The 22,984-nt window shown below is 47.6% G+C and overlaps 1 protein-coding gene across 1 annotated transcript in view; it reads right to left on the bottom strand.

Annotated features, from left to right (window-relative positions):
- The window catches only part of Frmpd2 (FERM and PDZ domain containing 2), a 91,769-nt gene extending 69,354 nt beyond the window's left edge, over positions 1–22,415 (bottom strand). Inside the window, exons 1-8 of the mRNA XM_017316244.1 lie at positions 22,234–22,415; positions 10,216–10,341; positions 8,595–8,752; positions 4,891–4,956; positions 2,770–2,961; positions 2,389–2,521; positions 1,370–1,445; positions 338–473 (exon numbers count right to left, since the gene is read on the bottom strand). Of these exons, the coding sequence (XP_017171733.1) occupies positions 338–473; positions 1,370–1,445; positions 2,389–2,521; positions 2,770–2,961; positions 4,891–4,956; positions 8,595–8,752; positions 10,216–10,339 (885 nt within the window). The 5' untranslated portion in view covers positions 10,340–10,341; positions 22,234–22,415. The remainder of the gene's footprint in view (positions 1–337; positions 474–1,369; positions 1,446–2,388; positions 2,522–2,769; positions 2,962–4,890; positions 4,957–8,594; positions 8,753–10,215; positions 10,342–22,233) is intronic.
- Positions 22,416–22,984: the final 569 nt, after the last annotated feature.

Genomic DNA, 22,984 nt, shown 5'->3' with positions numbered 1-22,984 from the left:
CCTCCAAGGAAACAGGTCCCAGCAAGACAGAGGAGGCATGGTCAGTGACTTCCACTGTCCATCTCAACAGAGGCCTAAGAGTGAGGTGGAGGAGACTGACAGCATGCTGACCTTCCTGGATGCTTCAGTAGGGGCTACTATACAGCCAGTGAGGCAGAGAGGGGGGACTGGATGGTACCTAGCATCGAATGGCCAGGTTCAGGTTTCTGTCAGCTCAGGTTTCTGAACCCCATCCCAGGGTCCCTGTGTCCTGAAGCCCCTATATCTGCCCTCTGTTACAGGTCCCAGCTAGGACCATTCCTGACAGTGTCCTCCAGCTCCAGCCCCCTTTGCTCACCTTTCCCTTTCTTTGCAGGAAATTCCTTGGAGAAGATGTTGCTGGCTGCGAGCTTTCTGCTTCTGCCAACAGCATAGGCTCTGAGCCATACCACGGACTCTCCTCACAGTCACAGGGACCGGCACCTGCAAATGTGCTGGCCAGGGTGAAGACAGGTGACACACTTGGTGATGTATCCATTCAGTGACAGACTTAGCTGCCACCTGAGTTATCTCCCAAATCATGAGAGGTGACACAATCTCTTGTGTTGGTGAAGCTAAGACCCTCAGAAGGTAAGGCTACACAGCCACAAGGCAGGGAAATGCAAACACATCTACTAGTCCCCTACCCCAGAATTCTGCCTCTGTACCCACCATGACCACAAGGACCCAATATCCCTAAATAGATCATGACTATAACCTTGATTTGAAAGCTTTAGACATTTAAACTGTTTTGATGATAAACAGTCAAGTACCACCTTCTAGTGCTTCAGTCAATAGCAGACCAACCACATATACAAAAGGGGTCCAATGATACAGTGAAGTTGGAAAATTCTTATCAGCCAGAAGGGCTGAACCCATCACATCACAGAGTACACAGTATGTCACGTACTTGTGGGGACACTGGAGTAACAAACGTGCTCCCCAGGAGTGAAGCCTCCTCAGTTGGTTTTCAGTTGGTCCCAGAAGGCAGCCAGAGAGGCTAGGAGAACTGGCTGGACCCCACTGAAATCACCAAGCCACGGATACGAGCTCTGAGTAGCTGTTGCCTGCAGCCACTGTCCCTTGTGGTTGTTGCTATGTAGCAGGCAGGGCGTGCCTCGGGACTAGGGATCACCACTAAACCACCAAGGTTCATGTTGTTCCATCTCTGAGCCTGAATGGGATTCCCAGAAGATGTGGGGTCCCTGACAATACAGTTGCCAGTAGGCCCCATATTCCTTGGCTTCTTACTAATGTCATTTTCTGAAGAGCATCACTAATCATCGGCAAAAAAAGCAGGGTATGCAGGCTCGCCAACTGAGTTTGCAGAGCTCAGTGGTGGTAGACTCACCTGTTAACAAAACTGTTGCGACTGTGTGCTGTGCATCGCTCCAAGGAACTCTGTGTCTCTGCGCTTCTCTCTGAAACTAACCAGACAGCAGGGTGGGCAGGGGTGGTGCAAGCAAACCACCTAGCTGTATAGGATAAGCAGCCCAGAGTGTGCATACCAGCTAAATGTCTCTGAGTCTGTGTTCTCAGACTGAAAATGGAAATGAGAGTCAACGAGTGGGATGGGGGCATTTCTCTCTGCTTCCCAACATCAGATGCAGTGTGACCAGCAGTGCCTGTCACTCCTGCCACACGACGACATTGTGGATCGTACCCTCAAACTGTGAGCAAAACCAAAGCCCGCCCCCTTCAGACGCTCGTATCTGTTAGCACCTCACAGCAACAAGAACAGTGACTCACGTATAACTCAGGTTCAGATAGCTGGAAAGCAGGGAAAGGTGTGTTTAAAGAGCATTGTAAAAACCAGCTCTTTCAGCCTACCCAAGGTAATAACAACAAAAACTTTTATGAGCTATTTGCTTGTCATTCCGCTTAGAAGGTCATTTTTAGATGACCTTAGAGATGGCTCAGTGGTTAAGAGCATCGGCTGTTCTTCTGGAGGCCCTGGGGTCAGTTCCCAGCAGCCACATGGTGATTCATAACCATGTGTAGCTCCATTCACAGGGGATCTGAAGCCCTCTTCTGGCCTCCACAGGCATCAGGCATGCACATGGTACACAGACAGACATGCAGACACAAAATAAAGTAAAAGCTTTTTCTTGCTTTTCTAACTTGTTCTCATCAATTTGAACACTTGGACTTCAGTTTAAAGACATCATGTAATTAACTCTATTCAACTATTAAAACTTTATTAGGCACAGTGATTCTAGGCCCAGGCCTGAGGCATTTCCTGGGAAAGTGGCTTTGTGTGGGAACTCTCTGTGTATAGAGCAGGGATGTCCACACACTCAGGGTAGCGGACAACAGAATGGTCACCTTGAGTACCTTCTGTCCAAACAGGAACACTGGGCCCTTACTCACCTCTCCGAGGCTGCAGAGCATCAGAGGCCGGAGCTCCGGGGCTCTCGCCGTCAGCCTGATGCAGCCTGCTCCTGAGAGAGCAGCTTCTGTTCCGCTGCTCACAGGCGTTTTCCTCTACAACTCTCCTCTCCACCTGAGTGAGGAACGAGGGAGCCTCAACTCAGCAAGAAGTCAGAAGGCTGCATTTATACCAACCAACATATGCATGTTCCCTGTCAGGTTAACTAGCTCCTTACAGAGTCTGCTAGACAAGTGCTCTAAGGCTGAGACCCTGAATTTTTATATTTAGTTTTCTTTTAGCTAAGTTTTGGCTAATTGAAATTCCAATTGTCACACACAGCTAGTGGCTGCCAAGTGGGAAAGATGGGTTCTATAACTGACCTCGGAGATGGTACCCAGCACCAAGCCCACCAGTCGACTGATATGGAGACTGGCAGGGGCTGGGTATACAGCCACCTCTTCCTGATGAATCCGGCAGGCTTCCAGAACCGCCTGCAGTGGCTGCCGTCTCCGTGGCTGGTCTTCACACATGGCCAGCAGGAGGGAGTGTACAGGCTCTTGAAGCTGCAGGGGCTGCAGAGCATACACTGGTGAGAAGTGTGGCCGTGGCCATGGCCATGGCTGTGGCCACAAGGAGTGGCCTGCTGTGGGGTACCAAAGTCTACGTGTCCTGGAGACTCCAGAAAACACATTCCTCACAATTATAACAAGTTTGCTTCTCCTGGAACAGACATCTGATTTGTCATTGAGTCCGAGCTTGGCCATACCAATAGTCAGACACACACACACACACGCACACGCACACGCACACGCACATGCACACGCACATGCTTGTGCTTGCGCTTGACCATGGTTATTTGGTTCTCTCATGGCAACTTCCCCCTGGAACATGAGTACACAGGAAACAGACCTTTGAGTTAAAGCGGCTTGCATGAAGTCAGCAGCAGCAAAGGGCTCGGTCACAGTCACCATTGCTAGAACTCTGCCAAACACACATTAGGCCAAAGAAAAAATAGTCTTGTACAAGTACTCCCTTCAGGCTCTCAGGGAGCCTTGTGTGGTGCCTATCTTCACAGCAAGCAGGCGACGGTGTCAAGTTTTTACGCAGCTCGCTAGAGCCCACTGTGCCAGCACAGTTGCTTCAGGAAGTACAGAATCCCACAAGTATACAGGCAAAAACCTGACCCAGGCAGTCCTTAAGCAACAGCAGGGGTTTAGGGACAAGGTAGAAAGACTTTTCAGGTGGCATATTTGCCACCTTTTGCAGGTAGTATATTTGCTAAGGGTGCAGGTGAGCTGGTGCAAAAGAGCTGGTGTGTGTGTGTGTGCGTGTGTGTGTGTGTGTGTGTGTGTGTGTGTGTGTGTGTGTAAGGAAAAGCTACAGTAGGGCTTGTGACAGAATGACATTGTGGGGCCCCAAAGAACTGGGTCCAAGATGGTGCTGGCAGAGCAGTAAGCCAATTACAGGTTTGAAAATCATACATCCATAAGACAAGCCCTGGGGATGTCAGAGAAGCCAAATTCTGGACTCCATCTTGACTGGTAGATGCTGAAATATATAATCATGGGGTAGCAGGTAGCCAGTGTGTGTGTGTGTGTGTGTGTGTGTGTGTGTGTGTGTGTGTGTGTTTGAGGGGGGTCTCACCTTAAGCAGGCTGAGTTGTAAATAATTTTCTGCCTAAGAGATGGGAGGTGAGGAAGAGAGGGAAGGAGGTAGGGATGGGAGGTAAGGAAAAGATAGAAGGTGAGGAAGAGAGGGAGGGAGGAAGAGATGGGAGGTGAAGAAGAGAGGGGGGGGAGGGAGGGAGGAAGAGGGGTGGATTGGTGAGAGGGGAGGGAGGGTCCTGTGGTCAGGTTCAACGATGCTTCTATAGTCTTAGTTTTTAAAAGACTCTTATGATGTCAAATGAAAATACACATTCACACATGCATGCAGCTATGGACACACATGCACACGCTCACATGAATGTTTGCATGCACTCGGTGCATGTATCCATCTGTTGAATTGTGCAACATGCTTTACCCCATAAAGCTTCTATTTGGGGGCTTGCCATAGTCAGTAACAAGCTAGTCTGAAACCTCTCTCAGAGGAAATATTATGGGATGTGTTTTACCTCAATTACTGAGCACAGAACTCTTTTCCCGGGGCAGCAGCTCACTTTAGGAAAAGCTGATTCTAAAAGCATTTGAGAGAATACATAAGTAATGTTTGTTGTATATGAAATCCTCTAGCTTGCTACTTCCTTTGGGCAGATCGGACAAGTGAATCTTAGGTTTGACTCCCGGTCCCAGCTTGGGTCTGCTTGGAGTGTTGGAGAAGATGCTGAGGTTGTTTACAGACTCTGGGCAATGAGCTGTGCCATTGGCTGGTAAAGCCTACATATGGCTTTGGATAGAAGGTGGAGATCTATACTCAATGCCTGTGGTCCAGCCCAGGGGAGAGCTACTAAGCTAATCCAGAGAGATGACCTAGTAAGATGTGTTGCATCCTTGTTTACAGACCTGGTTTGGTGGAACTCGAAATCCCGCTGACCAGTAGAGAGTCATCCCTAAGGAATAGACGTGCATCTGCCCAAGAGAAAAGCACATGTTAAGCGTCAGGCACGTGACTCCACAGTCCAGCAGGCCAAGTGCAAAGCAAGGGGTGGGAATCTGGCGAGCCCAGCACCATCTGCACCTCCTTAGCCTTTGCTTCCGCCCACGCTGCAGGCTAGAAATTTGTTTTCTAGCAGTAACTATGACTCCCAGATTGGTGAAAAATAAGGGAGAACATCTGTTAGGGTACTTCTGGAAAAAAATAAGAATGTTTGCTTTATTGGAAGAAAAATAAAAAACAAAAAGCATGTGACTGGACCCACACGTGCCCTGTTGTGATATACGGGGCCACAGCAGCTATTTTGCCACCATGTGGAAATAAGAACCATGACCAGAATAGAAATTCACATCCTGAATGCTCGTCAATATCCCTGAGCTGCTACCCACATCTAAATTCCTCCTGAAGTAACTAAAGACTAACTGTGGATCTGGATGATGTATCTGGGACTTTCTCATTCTTGTAACTAGAGCCAGCTCTGTACTGTGTCATAAGGTTAGTCTTACTACACAGCCTTGTATCTTGTCAGAAAATGACCCAGTGTATCAGCCAGAGCTTGGTCAGATTTCTCTGAAGTTCCTTGTTTTTAAAGTGAGCCCTCTAAGGAAAACGCATATGGAAATGATCATTATCAGGTTTGAGACCTGTTAGAAGCCCTTTGCTTATTAAAATGTATTTTGTCTTCACAACAACCCTCTGAGGCAGGTTTTGAACTGTCCTCATTTTAGATAAATTAAAGCAAAGGGAAGCTAGAGAGTTTGCCCGAATAAGACCCAAACAGGGGATTGAATCCAAGCCCCAGAGCTGTGGGTTAGATAAATAGATGTCCTTTGGTTGATGTCCATTGTCTTGAAGATCGTTTTTTCTCAGGAAAAGATTTGAAGGGTCAGACATGTGTTCCTAACATGGGTGGAACTCTGGAAGAGAAGCCCCCCAAGTAGCGAACCATGTGTAAAAGCCATGGTTCCTGGAGCAGACAGAGGGTCTACTGCAAGTGGCTTTGGGGTCCCACGTCATAGGAATGAGGAGTGAATCAAGTGTCACCTGTGTCAGTAAACTAGTGTCTTTATCTGAAATCACACCCCTAAAACTCAGCCCAACACCCAGACCCAATGGGGGGGGGGGGACGGTTCCCAAGCTTCATCTTCATGGCAGTGACCCTGATCAGAAGTGGGAAAGCATCAGAGCACAGCACACACACCATTCACTCCAGGACTGTCTGGATCCCAAAGCTCTGTCTGAAAATGCCCTGGGGACAAAGCTAAGCCCAGTAGGTTCCATCCCATATCCTAAATGCAGCCTCTGGAGTGACATGGGAGAAGGTTCTTGAAGGCAGATCCTGGCTCTATGGATGAGAACACATCTGCCTGCTCAGAGGATGAGAAGAGGTAAGGAAATTTAAGGGGCTCCCAGCCAGAGACTTGCCCGCATCTTCCACCTGTGTCTGGTCTAGACTCGGGAATGGTACTGGACACACTGGTTAGAGTTCAGATGTTAGTCTCGTGTAGCCAAAGCTTGGGGAGGGTCCTAAGTGCAGCCCCTGCTGAGACCTCTACACTCCTGACTTCCCAGATACCCCTCACACCTTATGCCTAGTTGGATGAAGGGAGAATTGGTGTGCTGAATGGAAGGGAGCCCTGATCATCAGAACTGCTTGGGTATAGTAGACCAAGAGACCAGATGTCCCTGCCTGCTTCCTCTTCCTAAGGAGGCAGAGGATGCTGCCTATGGCCTCTCCTGGAGGCACTCCAGAGGCCAGTCAGAACAGAGGGGTAAGCAGCCAATACAAACACTTTCAAGCTTCCTTAGAACCCAGCCCCACCCCATACTGGCTCTCTCTGACTCAGACTCACTGTTCCGTTCTTTCCCTAGCTAGTATCTTTGCAGCATTCCTGCCCAGTTCTGGGCTCAGCCTCTTCTGAGCCCTAGAATTCCCCAAGGCCTGACACTTCTGCATGGAGTTGCTGAATTTCCTCTAGCTCTGGTCTGCTAGGGCACAGGAGTGGGCGGAGCTTACTCAAGCCAACCTGCCACAGGGAGTGTAAAGCCTTCCCAGCAAGTGCTGGAGGGCACAGGGAAGTCCCCGGAAGCACTTCACAGGTAGTTCAGCTCAGCCTTTCTAAAACACAGAGGACAGGGTGCCAGCTCTCCGGGTGTAGTTGCCCTCCCAGTCAGCCCTTACCCACCCCTGGCTAGGGCTTGTTGGCTACTAGCCCTTTGCCACTAACCCTGCATTTGCATATCACACTGGTGTGTCCTTGTAGAAAGCCAGAGCTCAGAATCAGGGTGATGTGCTTGCTGAGTCCAGAACATGACAGGCAACTTAGCCCAGGTGGAGCACCAAGCAGGAGATGTAGCTGTCTCCAGCTCCCCAGAGGCCTGGTGACTTACCCAGGGATCTCACGGCAGGGGGGGGGGGGGGCTCGCAGAAGGAAGGAAGCCTGTGCAATGGAGCTACATGGAACCTGATGAACCAAACCTGGAAGGGCCCATCCTCTTCTCAGAGCCCGAAGGGAAAGCAGCGGCATTCCAGGGCGGTCCTGGGAGGAGCAGTACCCCAGATCCACAGGTTCCCCATGAAAGGCCAAGGAAGAAGGGCTGTGCTCACCCAGCACTGTGCAGCTGCCCTGAGCATTCTGACACTCAAGTTCTTTATTATTATTATTATTATTATTATTATTATTATTATTATTAGCTGTAAATACTGGAATACATTGCAAATACATTGCCATTCAGAAGGAAGCCAATTTTTCACTGAGGAAATCCAGAAGTCTCCACTGATGCCAACACCTTCAGCACAAGGCACTTGGCATGGCTTTTATTTTATTATTATTATTAATAATAATAATTACTATTATTACTAGGGTTTTTGTTTGGTCGGTTAGTTTTGTTTTATTAGTTTTTCAAGACAGAGTTTCTCTCTGTAGCCTTGGCTGTCCTGGAACTCCATCTGTAGACCAGGTTGGCCTTGAATTCCACCTACCTCTCTCTTCCTCCCTAGTGTTGGGATTAAAGGTGTGTGCCATCACTGCCCAGCTATGGTCTCTCTCTCTCTCTCTCTCTCTCTCTCTCTCTCTTTCTCTCTCCCTCTCTCTCTCTCTCCTGTATGTGAGTGTGATATACACATACACACATACATATGGGTATGGGAATGTGCATATGCCCATGTGCACACACGTGGAAGCTGGAGACTGACAAGTGGGTACTTTCCTTTAGCACTCCCTCTTTGTTTTTTGAGATCTCTTACTGAAGCTGGAGCTTAACAGTTTATTAAACTAGCTAGCCAGCTAGGCCCTGGAATCCTGCCACCTCCATCTTTTAGCACTGAGATTAGAGACATGCGCCACCACGTCTGGCTTTCTGCATGCTTATATTCGAGCCCATCAACCAGCAAGCCACCTCCCCAGCCCCAGCACTTTTTTTAATGCTGACAAAACTGGATCGGCAGAGTTATGATTGTATCACTTAACTGACTGAGAAACTTGGGTTCAGTGAGGTTGAACTGCCTTGTCCAAAGGCTAGTGAGTTGCTAGCAAGAAAGCCTGGAAACAGAACTGGGGCTGGGCAGAGAGTTTTGGGTGTCTCCCTGGGAGAGGCGGCATACCACACCTACCTGTGATGCATCAGGCTGCCCCTCTTCATTTGATCCCTGTAGCAGTTCAGGAGCCTTGAATGGTGCAGCCTCTATGTGAGAAACGTGGTCTTGGAAAGAAAGACCTCCCGCTGCAGAGAGCAGGAGTGACCAGGGGCAGACCACGTAGTCTGAGGAATCTGAAAAGGAAGCAACAACAGGGTGTGGGAACAGAGCCATTGTGTCCGACAGCACTTGCTCCTGAGACTGATTCTGACCTATACTGACACAGAACAGAATAAACTCCACCTAGCACATAGAAAAGTATATTACAAAAGGTAGCTATAACCGGTCAAGAATTTAGCACCTACATCTGAATCTGTCAAGGGCCTGAAAGTTTTAAATAGTCAAAAAAAAAAAAAAAAAGTCAAGACCAGCTGGGAATTGCTGCAGACCTGAGTTCCTTGCGGCTGGTCAGGGGCCTGAGGCAGCAGCTGGTCATAGAACAGATCTACAGCAGTTTGTCAGATCCCTCAGGACAGGAGACAGGAGTGAGAGTTCAGGAGGTAGAGAAGCTAAGACAAAGGTGTGTGGTCTCCCTCTACTGACTGGTGCTGGGACTCTGTGCCCAGAGGAGGCTGTGTGGCCTCACACGCCCTGATGCTGATGCTGGGCTGCTAAATCAGGGGGCTTCCAAGTCGATACCTAAGTGTAGGTTTTCTGTATTTCCTTCATCTGCCAACTGAACACCTCATACCTCCAAATCGCCTTTCCATCCTGTCTCCTTTAACCATTTCTATGAATAATTCTTCCCAGAGAAGGCTCTGCAGAGACCTCGCAGGAAGTAGGGCCTCTTCTACTGTGTCCAGGAGACCTTAGTATGAATATGAAATGACCAGGTAGGAGCACTTCTGTCCTGGACTCAGCCTTGGGACATGAAAACCCTTCTGTACCTCAAGGCCTGGCTTCACCCTGTGACCATTTTCTCATGGACCTGTCCATATAGGTGCTGCGGCTCAGGTCTTCCTGGCCAACACTGTCAGCCTGTTCACCTGAGTGTACTCACATTCCAAAGGGTCCTAATTTCCATGCCCTCTGTGAACCATCACCTGCCAATTGCCTCTGCCCCACCTGGACCATGACTGAAGACCATGACTGAAGATGGCCAGATAATCCAGAGACCATTATCATGAGCTAGAAGCACAGCTCCATCAGGACAACACCCCACCTAGGAGGGAGATGCGCCCTCGGCTCCAAGGATCCAAGGAGTAGAATATCCTGACACCTTCATTTTCTCCACATCTCAGCTTGGTGACTGTTTGTATTAACCTCCCTTGTTTAGAACATGGGTTCTGCCTTCTGATGGGACAGAGTCTGACAGAGTGTGGGCATGTCCCAGGTGTCAGAAGAGGCCTGTGTTGTTGCCTCTGGTCTCTCTATAAGCATTACGCAAGCCCACAGCAGAGGCTTTGGTTCTTGGTTCTTCTGTTGTGTGGCACAAGCCTTGGAGACAGGCCACCTCTCACTGCAGCTGCCTGGTGGGTCCCATTTGTGGTCTTGTTCTGAAAGCGTAGGGTTGATCACAGATGGGGAAGATAAGGGACTTCGTTTAGGAGGCTTTACTTTCAGTGTCCTGTGACTCAGTTGCCCCAAACACTCTTACCATTACGTAGGTCTTCCAGGAGCCGCTCAGCAGCCAGTGACAAGAGGGACCAGATTTCCTCCTCAGAGAGGGCTTCTCCTCTGACCTGCAGGGCACTAGCAAGTGTCACGGAGGCCACACTCATGCCTGTGAAGACACACACATGACAGCGCACTGTAATTGGGGAATTGCTCTATCACTCCAGCTACTTGGTACTGTCTGGATATCCTGCTCCCATCCTCCACACCTCTCAGGCACAGGGCAAGCAGACTGGAGAAGTAAAGGCGTTCAGACAGGTCTGTGGCTTCCTGGTGAATGAGCAATAAATTGATCAAATTAACTCTCAGATGAAAGGTTGAAGAAATGACAAGAAACATGGAGCAAGTACCCCTCCTCTGGGAGAGTACCCCATACCAGGGAGTGCTTATTACCTACACTTCGTCTCTGTCTGGGAAACCAGACTAACAACATTTTAGCCTGAGACACATGAGTTACCTTGCCAGAGAGCCTAAATTCCAGAGCAGAAAGGATGCACAAAGAAGCTGCAGGAAGCACCCCTGCCAGGAGAGCTGCCTTGTTTCCTTCTAGAAGGATCCTTTAAACCAAAGCTGACATTTCAACTTGCCCCCCCCCCACCCCCAAGACACCCTCACTAATCTCCAAAGCCCTGCTGGAGGCAGCTAGAAGGGCTAAGGCTTTTCCTAATCTGTTTGTGGCAGCAGAGCTTTTTCTGCAGCCAGAGCCTGGAAGGCAGGTGTACCTTGTCAGGCTGGGTAGTGAACCCACAGGCAGCCTGGGCCTCTGTGCTGAGCAAAGCTGGCTGCCCACTGATGCTCAGCACCTGGGGTGGAGGCCCCTGGCTCTTCCAGCTGCACCTGGACACCTGGAGGGGGCTCTGGGAACAGTGACTTGTCACAAGGACTCTATGAGGGCACCTATGGTCTCCAGTCACTGAGGAGACTCTAGGCAGCCTGAGCATGGCAGCCATGGTTGTGGCAGGCCTTGCCCTTCTCCCTCATTCCCTCTGCCTTGCTAAAAACGGATAGACTGCATTCCTGAAGCTAGCCACCAAGGTCCATTCCCTTACTTGGCCACTTCCTCCTCCTGAGGCTCACTACCAGGGTCCAGCAAATCAAAAGCTTCCCTTTGGCTCACCTAATTAACATGCCTAATTAAATTTAAACACCTCATCTAAACATGGGGTTTCCTCATTTACCTTTATAAACCGCCATTTGCCTATGGGCAGTGTCTGTCTCCTCTCTATCCAGAGGCAGTCCTCTGTCCTCCCAGGACAAATGCCCATCCTCCCTCTCCCTTCCCCTCTTCCTCTTTCTCCTGTCTTTGTCTCTTACTCCCTGCCCTATGTCCATAATTGGGGCAAATCAATCTCCTCTGAGCCCACTGACTCTGAGGGTCCGACACCTACAGATGCAGACACAGGAATCGGTGCCAGCAGCCAGGTGAATGTCTGAGGTGTTGCGTGTTCTGACTGCGCCTCGTGGACCATTACACAGTGCCTGTGTTCCTCAGAATCAAACCACATCCACATTTCTACACTCATATCTACCCACGCAAATCTCCTAGAGATGAATTAGGACTCAACCCAGGTCTCTCCATCCTTTCTCTCTTTTTCTCTCTGTTCCGTTCTTTTCACTTTCTCTGTCTTTTCATTTTCTTCCTTTAAAAACCGATAAAGAACCAGGAGCTAAACATTCCCATTTATCTGCAAGTTTCTAACTGTAATCACAGAGAATGGCTTTTATCAGAGATAAGGGAGAAAGGCTTTGATTCGCAGACAAAACTCTCAAAATTCCAAGGAGAGGCCAAGACTAGAAGAAAAAAACCCAACTTCAATGTAAATGTTAGGCAGACTGTCTCCTAGAGAAGTCACTTCAATTCAGCAATGCCAAGGAGGAAGGAAGGCCTTGTCAGCAAACAGCCATGGGTTCTTCACAGAGCCCCTGAGTGCAGGCTTAAACCTCACAACTTTCAAAAATTAGCTCAAAGCAGGTTGTAGATTTAACATAGTTCACAAACTATACCCTTTCAGGGAAGCAAAGGAGAAAACGTAGGGACTAAGACTGGTAAAAGGTTTTGGGAACATAATACCAAGAAAATAACCCATAAAAGGATGTTTAAGTAATAAATAGGACATCAGTGAAATATTTTGTTCTGAGAAAAATCCCATGGAGAGTATGAAAAACAAATTTTACTAAGATAAAATATTTTAAAACCACATCTGAGAAAAGACACACATATTTAAAGTGTATACTTTTAAATTCTCACAACCCATCAATAAGAAAATGGATTCAGAGACAGCTCAGTGGTCCAATCTCTTGCTTCCTAAGCATGAGGACATGAGTTCAAATCTCACAGCGCCCGTAAAAGCTGGCTGCAACGTAAGAGCCTATAGTCACTTCTACCATGTAGGAGGAGCAGACAGTTAAATATCCATAAGTTCACATGCCAACTAGCCTGACATGCAGACAGGCAGCACTGTCAAGGGTTGTGGGGGCGATGGGGGGCACTTCCTCAAACAAGGTTGAAGGTAAGGACCATCCCCATGGTCATTCTCCGACCTGTATGCACGTGCCATGGTAAGTGTATATCCACACTCGCCTACATGAACACTTGCTCAGTTGTACAAACACACACAAGAAAATAAACAGTGTAATTAGGAAATGACAGACATGTCCCCAAAGATATTTGCACAGATACCAAATTAAGCCCATAAAAATATATTAAACATCATTAGATATGAGAGACATGCAAATTAAGGCCACAATGATGTGATACTGCAAATCCCTCTGGAATTACTAAGATAAACATTTGTCATAACCCAGATGCCAGCGGGTACACGTAGACGCCCAATCTCTCACGCAGCCAGTGAGACTGTGAAGCCAAAGGGTGTGCTGGAAAACAGCTTGTTAGTATCATATAAAATTAAGTATGCAATTGCTATATGACCCCGAATAAACAAATAAATCTGAACATGCATGTAAACACACATGCTCACATGCACTCAGGTCTCATCTAAGTGTGGAAGCTCTGCTGGAGCTCACTGGAGTTGCCGACCCCAGACACGTGATAAGCATGTGCACGTAGATACACATATGGACTGAGACAGTCTCGAAACCCAAACACCAAACTCCTGCACAAAGGCCACACTGTGTGCAAGAGGCACATTGGACTTTGTCAGAAATGCAACTGCAAAGTCCAAATGGTAAATGTGTAGGTCAAACAACTGGAGTCCTCAAGGAAGACATTATTTAAAGAAAGGAAAGGAAGAGAGGGAGAGAGAGAGGGAGGGAGGGAGGGAGGGAGGGAGGGAGGGAGGGAGGGAGGGAGGGAGGGAGGGAGGGAAGGTGTCATGGAATGTCAAAGTAAGAGCCTTTCCAAGTCTTCCTATTCACAGAAGCAGTGAGGATATGAACAGCTCCGTCAACACCACAGGATTAGGCTGCAGCTGCGCCTCTTTTTAACCCCATTCTCTGACCTTGTTATTACCTGAACTGTCAGCATGACCACTGGAAAGCTCTCAAAAGAATTATCTGTACTGGGGCTGGAAAGATGGCTCAGCAGTTAAGAATATGTACTGCTCTTGCAGAGAACACATGCTTTTTAAAAAGTAGAATCTTGAAGCTAGCCTCCAACAATGCTCTAAGAAGAAAAAAAAAGGTCTTCATTGACCCAATTCAGAGTTCCTCCGGTGCCAACAGAAGTTTCTATAGAGGCATTTTTTAAAAAAATAATCAGTGCCAACTATTTAACATTGCAGCTGCCCATAATCACAATAGGATTTGTACAGACAGTAAGTGAGCCAAGAATCCATAAAGTAGCTGGTGAGTGAGAAGACATCAGCCAATTAGGAAAGCCTTCAAACAGTTCCAAGAACCTAGAAAGTCACTTTTACTTGAGGAACTGTTCCAGTTCAGGGTTGTACATGTGCTCTGGACTACTTACAAGGGCTCTAAACATTCACCTCCAGTCCACCATTAGAAACCAAACAAGTCGGAAGCAGATGCTAAGCCAGACTTGTGGGCTGCTCAGCAGATGGATGGAGGCATGTCCTTGCATTGCTCGAAGACCTGTTGGGAGCACAGAGGTCCTTGTGCTTAAAGATAAGCACAAAGGCAAGCAGGAATGTTAACCATGAAGCACTGTCTCTTTTATGAGAGAGATGTATATCCTGTTTTCCACCCAGAAGGCAGGAATGGAGGTAGCTAATAGACTGGTGATATGCACTATCTGTAGGTCCAGGCTATACCAACCTCCAACAACCAGGACTGGAGGTGAATAATAACCCAAATAAATGACCTATATCTGTTGACCTATGAAACAGACCACACCAGATCCCCCCTAGGTCCTTACGATAATACATGTAGCCTATCTCCAGAACCCAGCTTCATGGAAGAAGTGAAGTACACTATGGGTTTTGATGGAATATGGGTACTTGTGCCCTGGGGGATTGTGTTACACCAGGAAACTTTTTTTTTCAACTTGTATTGTACTTAAATATGCATACAGTAAACTGCCCAGTGTCTGAATTTAGAAGTTTGAGCCAAAAACCAGTTACTGAGTCGTGTTAAATTGGATGTCCTTCTTGCCTCACACAGATGAACACTCTGCTGGCCTTGGTGTTTGCAGACACCCCAGCAAAGACCCTCAGCAAAGACTAGGAAGACTTGTTGGATTCAGGCATCTAAAGATATTCCTCACCAACCTTACGTGACTACTAAATTAACTGAATGGAGACCCCAGTGGCCACACATAATGGAGAATGCAGGGCTTGGAGAGTAGTTAAAGGCATAAACCACAATCAAGAACAACCACGGCACTCCTGGAGAGGACCAGGAGGGAGATTTTTCTAGAAGTGCCTTCCATATCATTTAAAATCATATTTTTAATCTACTCTAGAAAAATATTATACATGCAAGGAAATAAGAAAAATGTCCCACAGGGGCTGGAAAGATGTCTCAGTGGCATGCTCTTGTCAGGGACCAGAGTTCAGCTCCCAGCATCCACATGGCGGCTTGCAACTGTCTGTATTTCCAGTCCCAAGGAATATTCTGGACTCCACTGGCACCACACTCATGTGGAGCATGAACATAAATGCAGATAAAACATGTATAAACATAAAATACAAAGAAATAAAGCTTTTATCAAGTGGCCCATAAATAGAACAAAAGCCAGACAAGTCATCAATCCTAAGGAGACCCAGGTTTTGGACCTACTAGTCAATGACTTCATATTAGCTGCTTAAAAGGTTCACATTACCAACAAAAATGGTGTCTAAAGAACTGAAGGAAAGTTGGGCTTTATCCCAGCACTTGGGAGCAGAGGCAGGTGGATCTGTTGAGTTCAAGGCCAGCCTGGTATAAATGGTGAGTTCCAGGACAGCCAAGGCTTTGTAGAGAGTCCTTGTCAAAGAGGAGGAAGAAGAGGAGGAGAAGGAGGAGGAGGAGGAGGAGGAGGAGGAGGAGGAGGAGGAGGAGGAGGGAAACTACTGAGGGAAACAGGAGAAGGATTCCTCACTAAGTAGAGAACAGCAGTAACAAGATCAAAAGTCTAAGCAAAGACAAAAGTGCCATGGCTAAAGTGACTCATCATGAAGAGGACTTCAAAAGCTGACATCATCAAAAAGTGATGAGCTCCAAAGTAAGGCAAGGAAGATTATCAGCCTAGGAAAAAGGAAGAAAAAAATAATGAAGAAAAATGAGCAACTGCTCAGCTCTTTGTAGGACACCATGAGCTTCACTAACTTCCTGGGAGCCGGAATCTCTGAGGGAGGAGAGTACCCTGACTGTAATGAAAACATTAAGCTGCACACAGGAGGATACGCTCAGAGACCCACGGAGTACCACATCTTAATTAAGAAGCCAGCAATAAACTAAAGAACATTGAAAGGAGCAAAAAGGGAAGAAAGAGCAGACAGCAAATCCTACAGCAAGACACGCACAGCTGATTTGTCCTGTAAACCTATGCTGGTTCAGGGACATAATGGAGTGACGTATTCAACAGGCAGGGAAGAAAAGGGCTGTCAAGAATTCTATCCCTAATAAAGCAGTCCTTTAACTAAAGGAGAGGGGCTGGAGAGATGGCATAGCAGTTAAGAACTTTTCCTGCTCTTGCAGAAGACCCATGTTTGGTTCCCATGACCCATGTGGCACCAGTAACTACCAGTTCCAGGAGATCTGGCACTCTTTGCTGCCCTCTGTGGGCTCCTGGACACACATTGTGCATGTAAACTCAGGCAAGAACACACACACACACAAACACACACATGCACACACAAATAAGTCTAAAAGGAAACTGAAAGCCAGATGGCATTCCCACATAAACACAAAAACTAATTTGTTGCTGGTAGATTTGCCCCTCCCCCAAAAGCTAAAGGGATCCTCCAGGCTGAGATTAGCACACACTAGACAGTGATTCGGATCCACATGAGAAGTAAGAGCTCCAGGAACGGTGACAGAAAAGAGGTCAGTTGCAACCCTTGATTTAAAAGGAAGAATAACATCCAACATGAACCACACACGTGCTCACGAGGGCCAACCTCTCTCGTTGCCAAGGCTGAGAGGTCCTGGAGACCTGAAGCTGTGGTTCTTACTGTGGAAAGTGGCACTATCTCAGCATCCACAGTGAGTGCAGCCCCAGTCCCGTTTTCATACCTGTTCTAACGCATAACCATGATGGCTCTGCAGGAAGGAATGTGCACACCCCCATTTTCTGTGCAAACTCCCTGTCGGACAGGCTCCAGACCTGCAGCAGTGTATTATGACCTGCCCCAGGGATAGCTGGGGGCCAGAGGAGAACACAAGTGCCTAGAACCGTCCGGATTCCTGTTTTCCCTTAGCCACAATCCTCCACACCAGCAGCCTGTGGGAGACATCCCAATGGACAGTAGTAGCCCTTGTGGGTCTACTTTACAGACTCCACTCTGGGCCAGTTGTCAAGAACCAACCTGAAGTCTCAGTAAATATGTTCTTCAAATGTGGTTCCAGAGCCAATTAACATTTCGTCCAATGAAAACACGAGCCCATTTCCCTAGGGCTTACCGGATGTCAAGCCAAATTCAGTGTGTTGATTGGGTCAGTCATATCAGCCTGGTTACAGAATATAAATGGGCTGTTGTCATACCCACTTTACAGATGTGGAAACTGAGGGGCAAACATAGAATGACTTGGCCAGCATCAGGTGGCTTTGGGCTTAGGCTAGTGTTCCTGATTTCCAGGGCAACACACTTTTCCTCCACATTCTGCTGGCTGTGGAGATGGCATGATGCGCCTCACAGAGCAGCATTCTGGAGAGTCTGCAGCTGGGAAGCCTTTCATCACACCACGATGCCTCTGGGCTTCTCTCCAAGTTTCTCTAAATGGTCTGGTGGGCAAGGTACTGCTGTGCAATGAACTAAAAAGGGTACTATTAACTATTAAAAGAATACGGGATCACATTTCACAGATCAGTCTGGTCAGCCGGCTAGTGAGGAATCTCTGAACACAGCACCAAGCCATTGGCACTGCTCTGGCCGACACACACAACCCCCATCTCATCTCTCGTGAACCTTCCTCCTATATCTCGTCTCCATGGATCTCATTATCTGAGGTCGTCTGGAGTCATCTCAAGACCTAAGAACCCTCTCACCATCCCAGGCTAGGGGATGCGTTCATGGACTCAACCCTGTGCGCTTCTAGGCTTTCATGCATCCTGCCTGACAAGACTCATTGTGGTTAACGTTCAGCCTGCAGCAGCCCTCAGCCCAGTTTGGGTGCAAGCTAACACACTCTACTTACTACCCATGGCCGTGCTTCTCACATGGACCATGGAGGCAGCAGCTAGACCTCCGTCTGCGAGGCTGTCTTGGCAATTCTCTCTGAGACATGCTTTATTTAACATGTGTTTATTAAGAGCATAGCGTACTTCAATCTCTCAGAGTAGATAAGCAGCCAGTAAAACCCCTTACTGTTGTGAGGGCTGGGGACAGGCATGGGAAAACCAGCAATGCACGGGTAAGCAAATAAAATACCTCCATCTCAGACTGACAGGCTGCAGAGAGACTGAGGTGAGCTGATGTATGACAGCATACAGTTACAGGGAGAGAAAGGGTCCTTTAACAGAATATCAGGAAAGGAATCTTAGGAGGTGGCATCTGAGCTGACACTCAGAGGTTATGAAAGCACTCTGTGCAGGTAGGGTGGGTTCATCCAAAGCAGGAACACAAATATCCTTAGGCTTAACAGAATTCAGGAACATAAGAGCCCTGCACAGTAGAGAAGATGGTAAGAAGGCAGAGGACAGAGACGGGAGGCAGAGTCACAGAGGTTAGCAGGAGCAGTGTGAGTTCTTGCCTAACAGCAGCAGGAAGCTTGGCCCGCTGGCTGCTGGATGCTGCTGTGCAGAACAAGCGCAGTGCACTTGGAGCAAAGGCAGGCTGGAGCCTCGTGCCCAGGCCTGCTGCTGAGCAACTGTGTGTGTGTGTGTGTGTGTGTGTGTGTGTGTCTGTGTGTCTGTGTGTGTATGTGTGTGTCTGTGTGTGTGTGTCTGTGTGTGTGTGTCTGTGTGTGTGTGTGTGTGTACGCATGACCTTCATCACTGACAAGGCTTACACTACCCCACTTGCAGGAAGAACCCTGCATCCACATGCCCTAGACAGCTGCTGATCGATGATACCTGGGTGGCCGCTTGTGACAGGCCACCTACCCCAGTGGATTCCATGTGTGTTTGTTGTCACGATATTGGGCAGTATTGACCAGGTGCTGGCTTCTGCAGGTCCTAAGTGTCTTTGACTGACTATTGGCCTTGAGCAGTGTAACTCCCTGAATTTGCTAGGCCCCTCTCCAGCTTCCATCAAGGATCCATTGAGGAGCTCTGCCCTTGGCCCATGGCTTCTAGAGAGACATGCAGCCCTCTGGATTGCCCTGGGAGGGAAGTTGGGCCCAGGTCTCTAGGCCCCATTCTTATCTCTGGGGTTGAGTATCGATGCCCACAAAGTAAAGGCATAAATGCACCGCCACAGGAGGCAGACTATGAACAGTGCACACACCTCCTGGTCCCATGGCAGCTGGTGGCCAGGCACTGCTCCTTCCTTGGGTGGCTTTCTATCATTTATTTCTCTCTCTCCTTTTAACAGTCTTAGCATCTGCACTGCCTTCCATATCCTCTGAAGTATTGGCTTCCAGGTTTCGATCTCAGGCCCTGTATTATGTTCTAGTGGCTGTTGTAACAAATTATTGCAGGCTCGATGACTTAAAAGAACATAAATTCATTTTCATATAGTTTCAGAGGCTACAAGGCTGAAATCAGAGTGAGTTCAGGGCTGCATTCCCTCCTGGTGCTTAGCAGGGGTGAGGGCTGTGCTCCCTCCTGGTGCTTGGCAAGGGCAGCAGTCAGGGGGCATTTTGCCTTTTTCAGTGTCAGACAGTTGTCAGAATTCCTGGTTTTATGGCCACATCATTTGAGCATTGGCTCTGGAGCCGTGCTGTCTTCTCTGCCCCCATCTTGTGAGCACCGAGATGTGTGAGATCCGTCTAGATAATCTAGAATACTCTCCCATGTCAGATGCTTTAACTTGGTTGCATCTACAGTCTCTTCTGCATATAAGGTAGGCATCATAGATTCCCTAAATGAGGGTGTGGACTTCCCTCTGTTTAGTTTGTGGAGGAGTATTATTCAGGCCAAGGCATGATGTGAGCTTTAGACATTGAGTCCCCAGCTTTCTGACCCCGTGGCTGTGTGACCTTGTGCACTGGAATATGCTTAACCTCTCTGAGCCTCGGTTTTGTTCTCTGAGGAACAGGGTCAGCAGCTGCTGCATCGCAGAACTGTTGAGATTATATTGAAGCACTCAGAATAGAAAAGGAGTTGAGCTCATCCTGACTCCTGTCTTTTTCCATCTCTGCTTCGACCCTCCAGATCAGGCTTGCGAGCATCAGGGCTCTGAGCAGCTTCCAAGGCATGACTTTGAAGATATGGTGTTAATTGTTTCCATCTGTTTGCTGGGACTGAGGTACAGTAAACATCCCATTTTCACCCTCACTGAAATGCTTCAACTGTCTCAAGGCCCCCAAAATAGACACCCCAGAAAGAACCAGGGAGGGTGTGGGAATTCTAAGGAGTCACAGCTTGCAGAGAGATCTTGACCACACTGTTCTGTAACCCCACCACCCTGCTTCTTGCACCTTTGGAAAGGCATTGAAAACTATCCACCCACACTGAAATCAAGATCCAAGAGGAGTTTGTCACTAGACAGGCTGCATCTTCACTCCCCATAAAGGAAATGAGTCTTCTGTTCCATTCAAGCCTTTGTTCAAACTAAAGACTCCAGAGTTCTCTGCAGTGACCTCTGCATCACTGTGACCAAACACCTGATAGAAATGACCCTGAGGGCTAGATTGCCTTCATCTTGATTTCAAAGGCACTCTCCACCATATTGAAGATTTCAATGAAGTTCGTGATGGCAGCTCTTTTCATGATGGCTGTGGTGGTTTGAGCAGACATGGTCCTCACAAGCTCGTATATCTGAGCATTTGGTCATCAGGGAGTGGCACTCTTTGAGAGGAATTAGGAAGCGTGGTCTTGTTGAAGGAAGTGTGACCCCATGGGTGTTCTTTGGGTTTTCAGAAGTCCAAGTCAGGCTCTCTTAGTTAGGGTTTCTATTGCTGCATAAAGACACCACAGCAACTCTTATAAAGGGAACCATTTAACTGGGGCTAGCTTATACATAGGTCTAGTCTATTATCATCATGGAGGGAAGCGTGGCAGCACCCAGGCAGACATGGTGCTAAGGAGGTAGCTGAGAGTTCTACATAGGATAAGCAGGCAGCAGGACTAGAGAAATACTTGGCCTGGCTTGAGCATTTGAAACCTCAAATAGTGCTACTCCCTGGTAACCAAGCATCCAAATCATTTATGGGGGTCGTTCCTTTTCAAACCACCACACCAACCCAGTGGCTTCCTCTTCCTGCTGTCTACAGATCTGGATGTAGAACTCTCAACTTCTCCAGCACCACTTCTGCCTGCACGCCACCATGCTCCCTGCCATGATGATAATGTATTAAACCTCTGAAACTGTAAGCAAGCCTCAAGTCAAATGCTTTCTTTTTTAAAAGTTGCTGTGGTCATGGTGTCTCCTCATAGCAATAAAACATTGACTAAGACAATGGCCAAAAGAAAGCAGAGTGAGAGGTGGAGCTAGGTATAACCTTCACAGGCCTGCTACTGGGGATATAGTTGGGCTAGGCAGGTTCCACCCCTAAAAGGTTCCTTGGTCCCTTAGACAACCCTATCACAATGAGACTTCAGGACATAAACATCTGGGGAACATTCCAGATTCATACCATAGCAAGCATACAATGCCTGGAATTGCACCTGTGCTGCTTCTCCACGTGTGTCTTTTGTTCTTGGCCCCCTAAGCTCCATTGCCGACCCACATGGTGGAGACAACACTGTTCACGCATGACTCTGAGCAAGGACACTCTTGAACTCACACATCCTCATCTGTAAGGCTGAGGTGCCAGTTCCTATGTAACAGGTTAGTTTTGCCCAACTGCCCACCTCTCCGTGGTGCTCCAAGATGGATGGCGCTCTCATCTGTATCTTAGGCAATGGCACCCATTCAGAGGTACAATTTCGAGCCATTTGTGGTAGTGTGTCTCCAATCTCCAAGTCTTTTACATACTGTCTCTTGCATTTGCTGTAGTCTCATTCGCTTAAGAAATATAAGCTCCCATGTAAATCCATTTATTTACAAATTAAATCATTTGTTATTGTAGTAATGAGAAATTCACATCATTAGATGTAACTAGAAGGTAATTATAACCGGTTTCTTTTCAATGTATTGAATTCATGACAGGTAATATTGCTCCCGGGGCCTGGTCTTTTCTTTTGAAAGAAGCAATTAGTTTGAGAAATGGAGAAAGTCTGTGGGTCTAAACATACTGTCTTCCTGACATTATCTGAAATTTTTAAAGTAAAATGTCAAAAACATAACTCAAGGTTATGGATGCAGCTTCTGTTCAGCCCATGCACAAGGGGTCCTACCTGCTCTCCTGCGGGTGCCACTGCAGCCTTCCTGAAGCCTTGTGGGACTCAGCACGAGCTGGCTGAACCCTCAGCTCTCACACTTTATGGCGATGAGTTGAAGGAAATACAGTGCTTGACCTCATTCAGGGTTTTCTTAAACCTTTGAAGTTCCCATGAAAATGCTTTAAACCAAACAAGACCTAAAAAAGAAAAGAGAAAAGTTCCTTCGCCAGATGAAAAAAAGTGAAATTTAATTTTTGCATGATTACAAAAGTCACATGGCTGTCTCAGCGTGGATCCTGTGAGCTAACAAGGCTAGCTAGAGCCACCTGCGTTTAAGTTGGCATCTTTTTTTTTTTTTTTTTTTTTTTTTTTTTAGGTTGTGAGTTTAAAAAGCAACTGTGTCTTGAGCCTTTGAGTTAAGCATCAACGTTCTATGCTCTACCAATCTAGTGATTTATATATGAAAAGAACCATTTCATCTGGTATTGGGTTAAAGTTCAGCTAACTCATGTCTGTTGAGACCCTGTTCTCTGAAAAGCTCGGCTCAGATGCCACTGGAGTCAGGATTTCTAGCCAGGCAGTAGTGCACGCCTTTAGTCAAAGCACTAGGGAGGCAGAGGCAGGCAGAGCTCTGACTCCAAGGCCAGTCTGGTCTACAGGGTGAGTTCTAGGAAAGCCAGGGCTACACAGAGAAACTCTGTCTTAAAAAACTGAAGAGAGAGAGAGACAGAGAGAGACAGAGACAGAGAGACACAGAGAGACAGAG

This window comes from Mus musculus, chromosome 14 (assembly GCF_000001635.26).
Source record: "Mus musculus strain C57BL/6J chromosome 14, GRCm38.p6 C57BL/6J".
NCBI lineage: Eukaryota > Metazoa > Chordata > Mammalia > Rodentia > Muridae > Mus > Mus musculus.
This window is presented reverse-complemented; position numbering and strand designations above follow the sequence as displayed.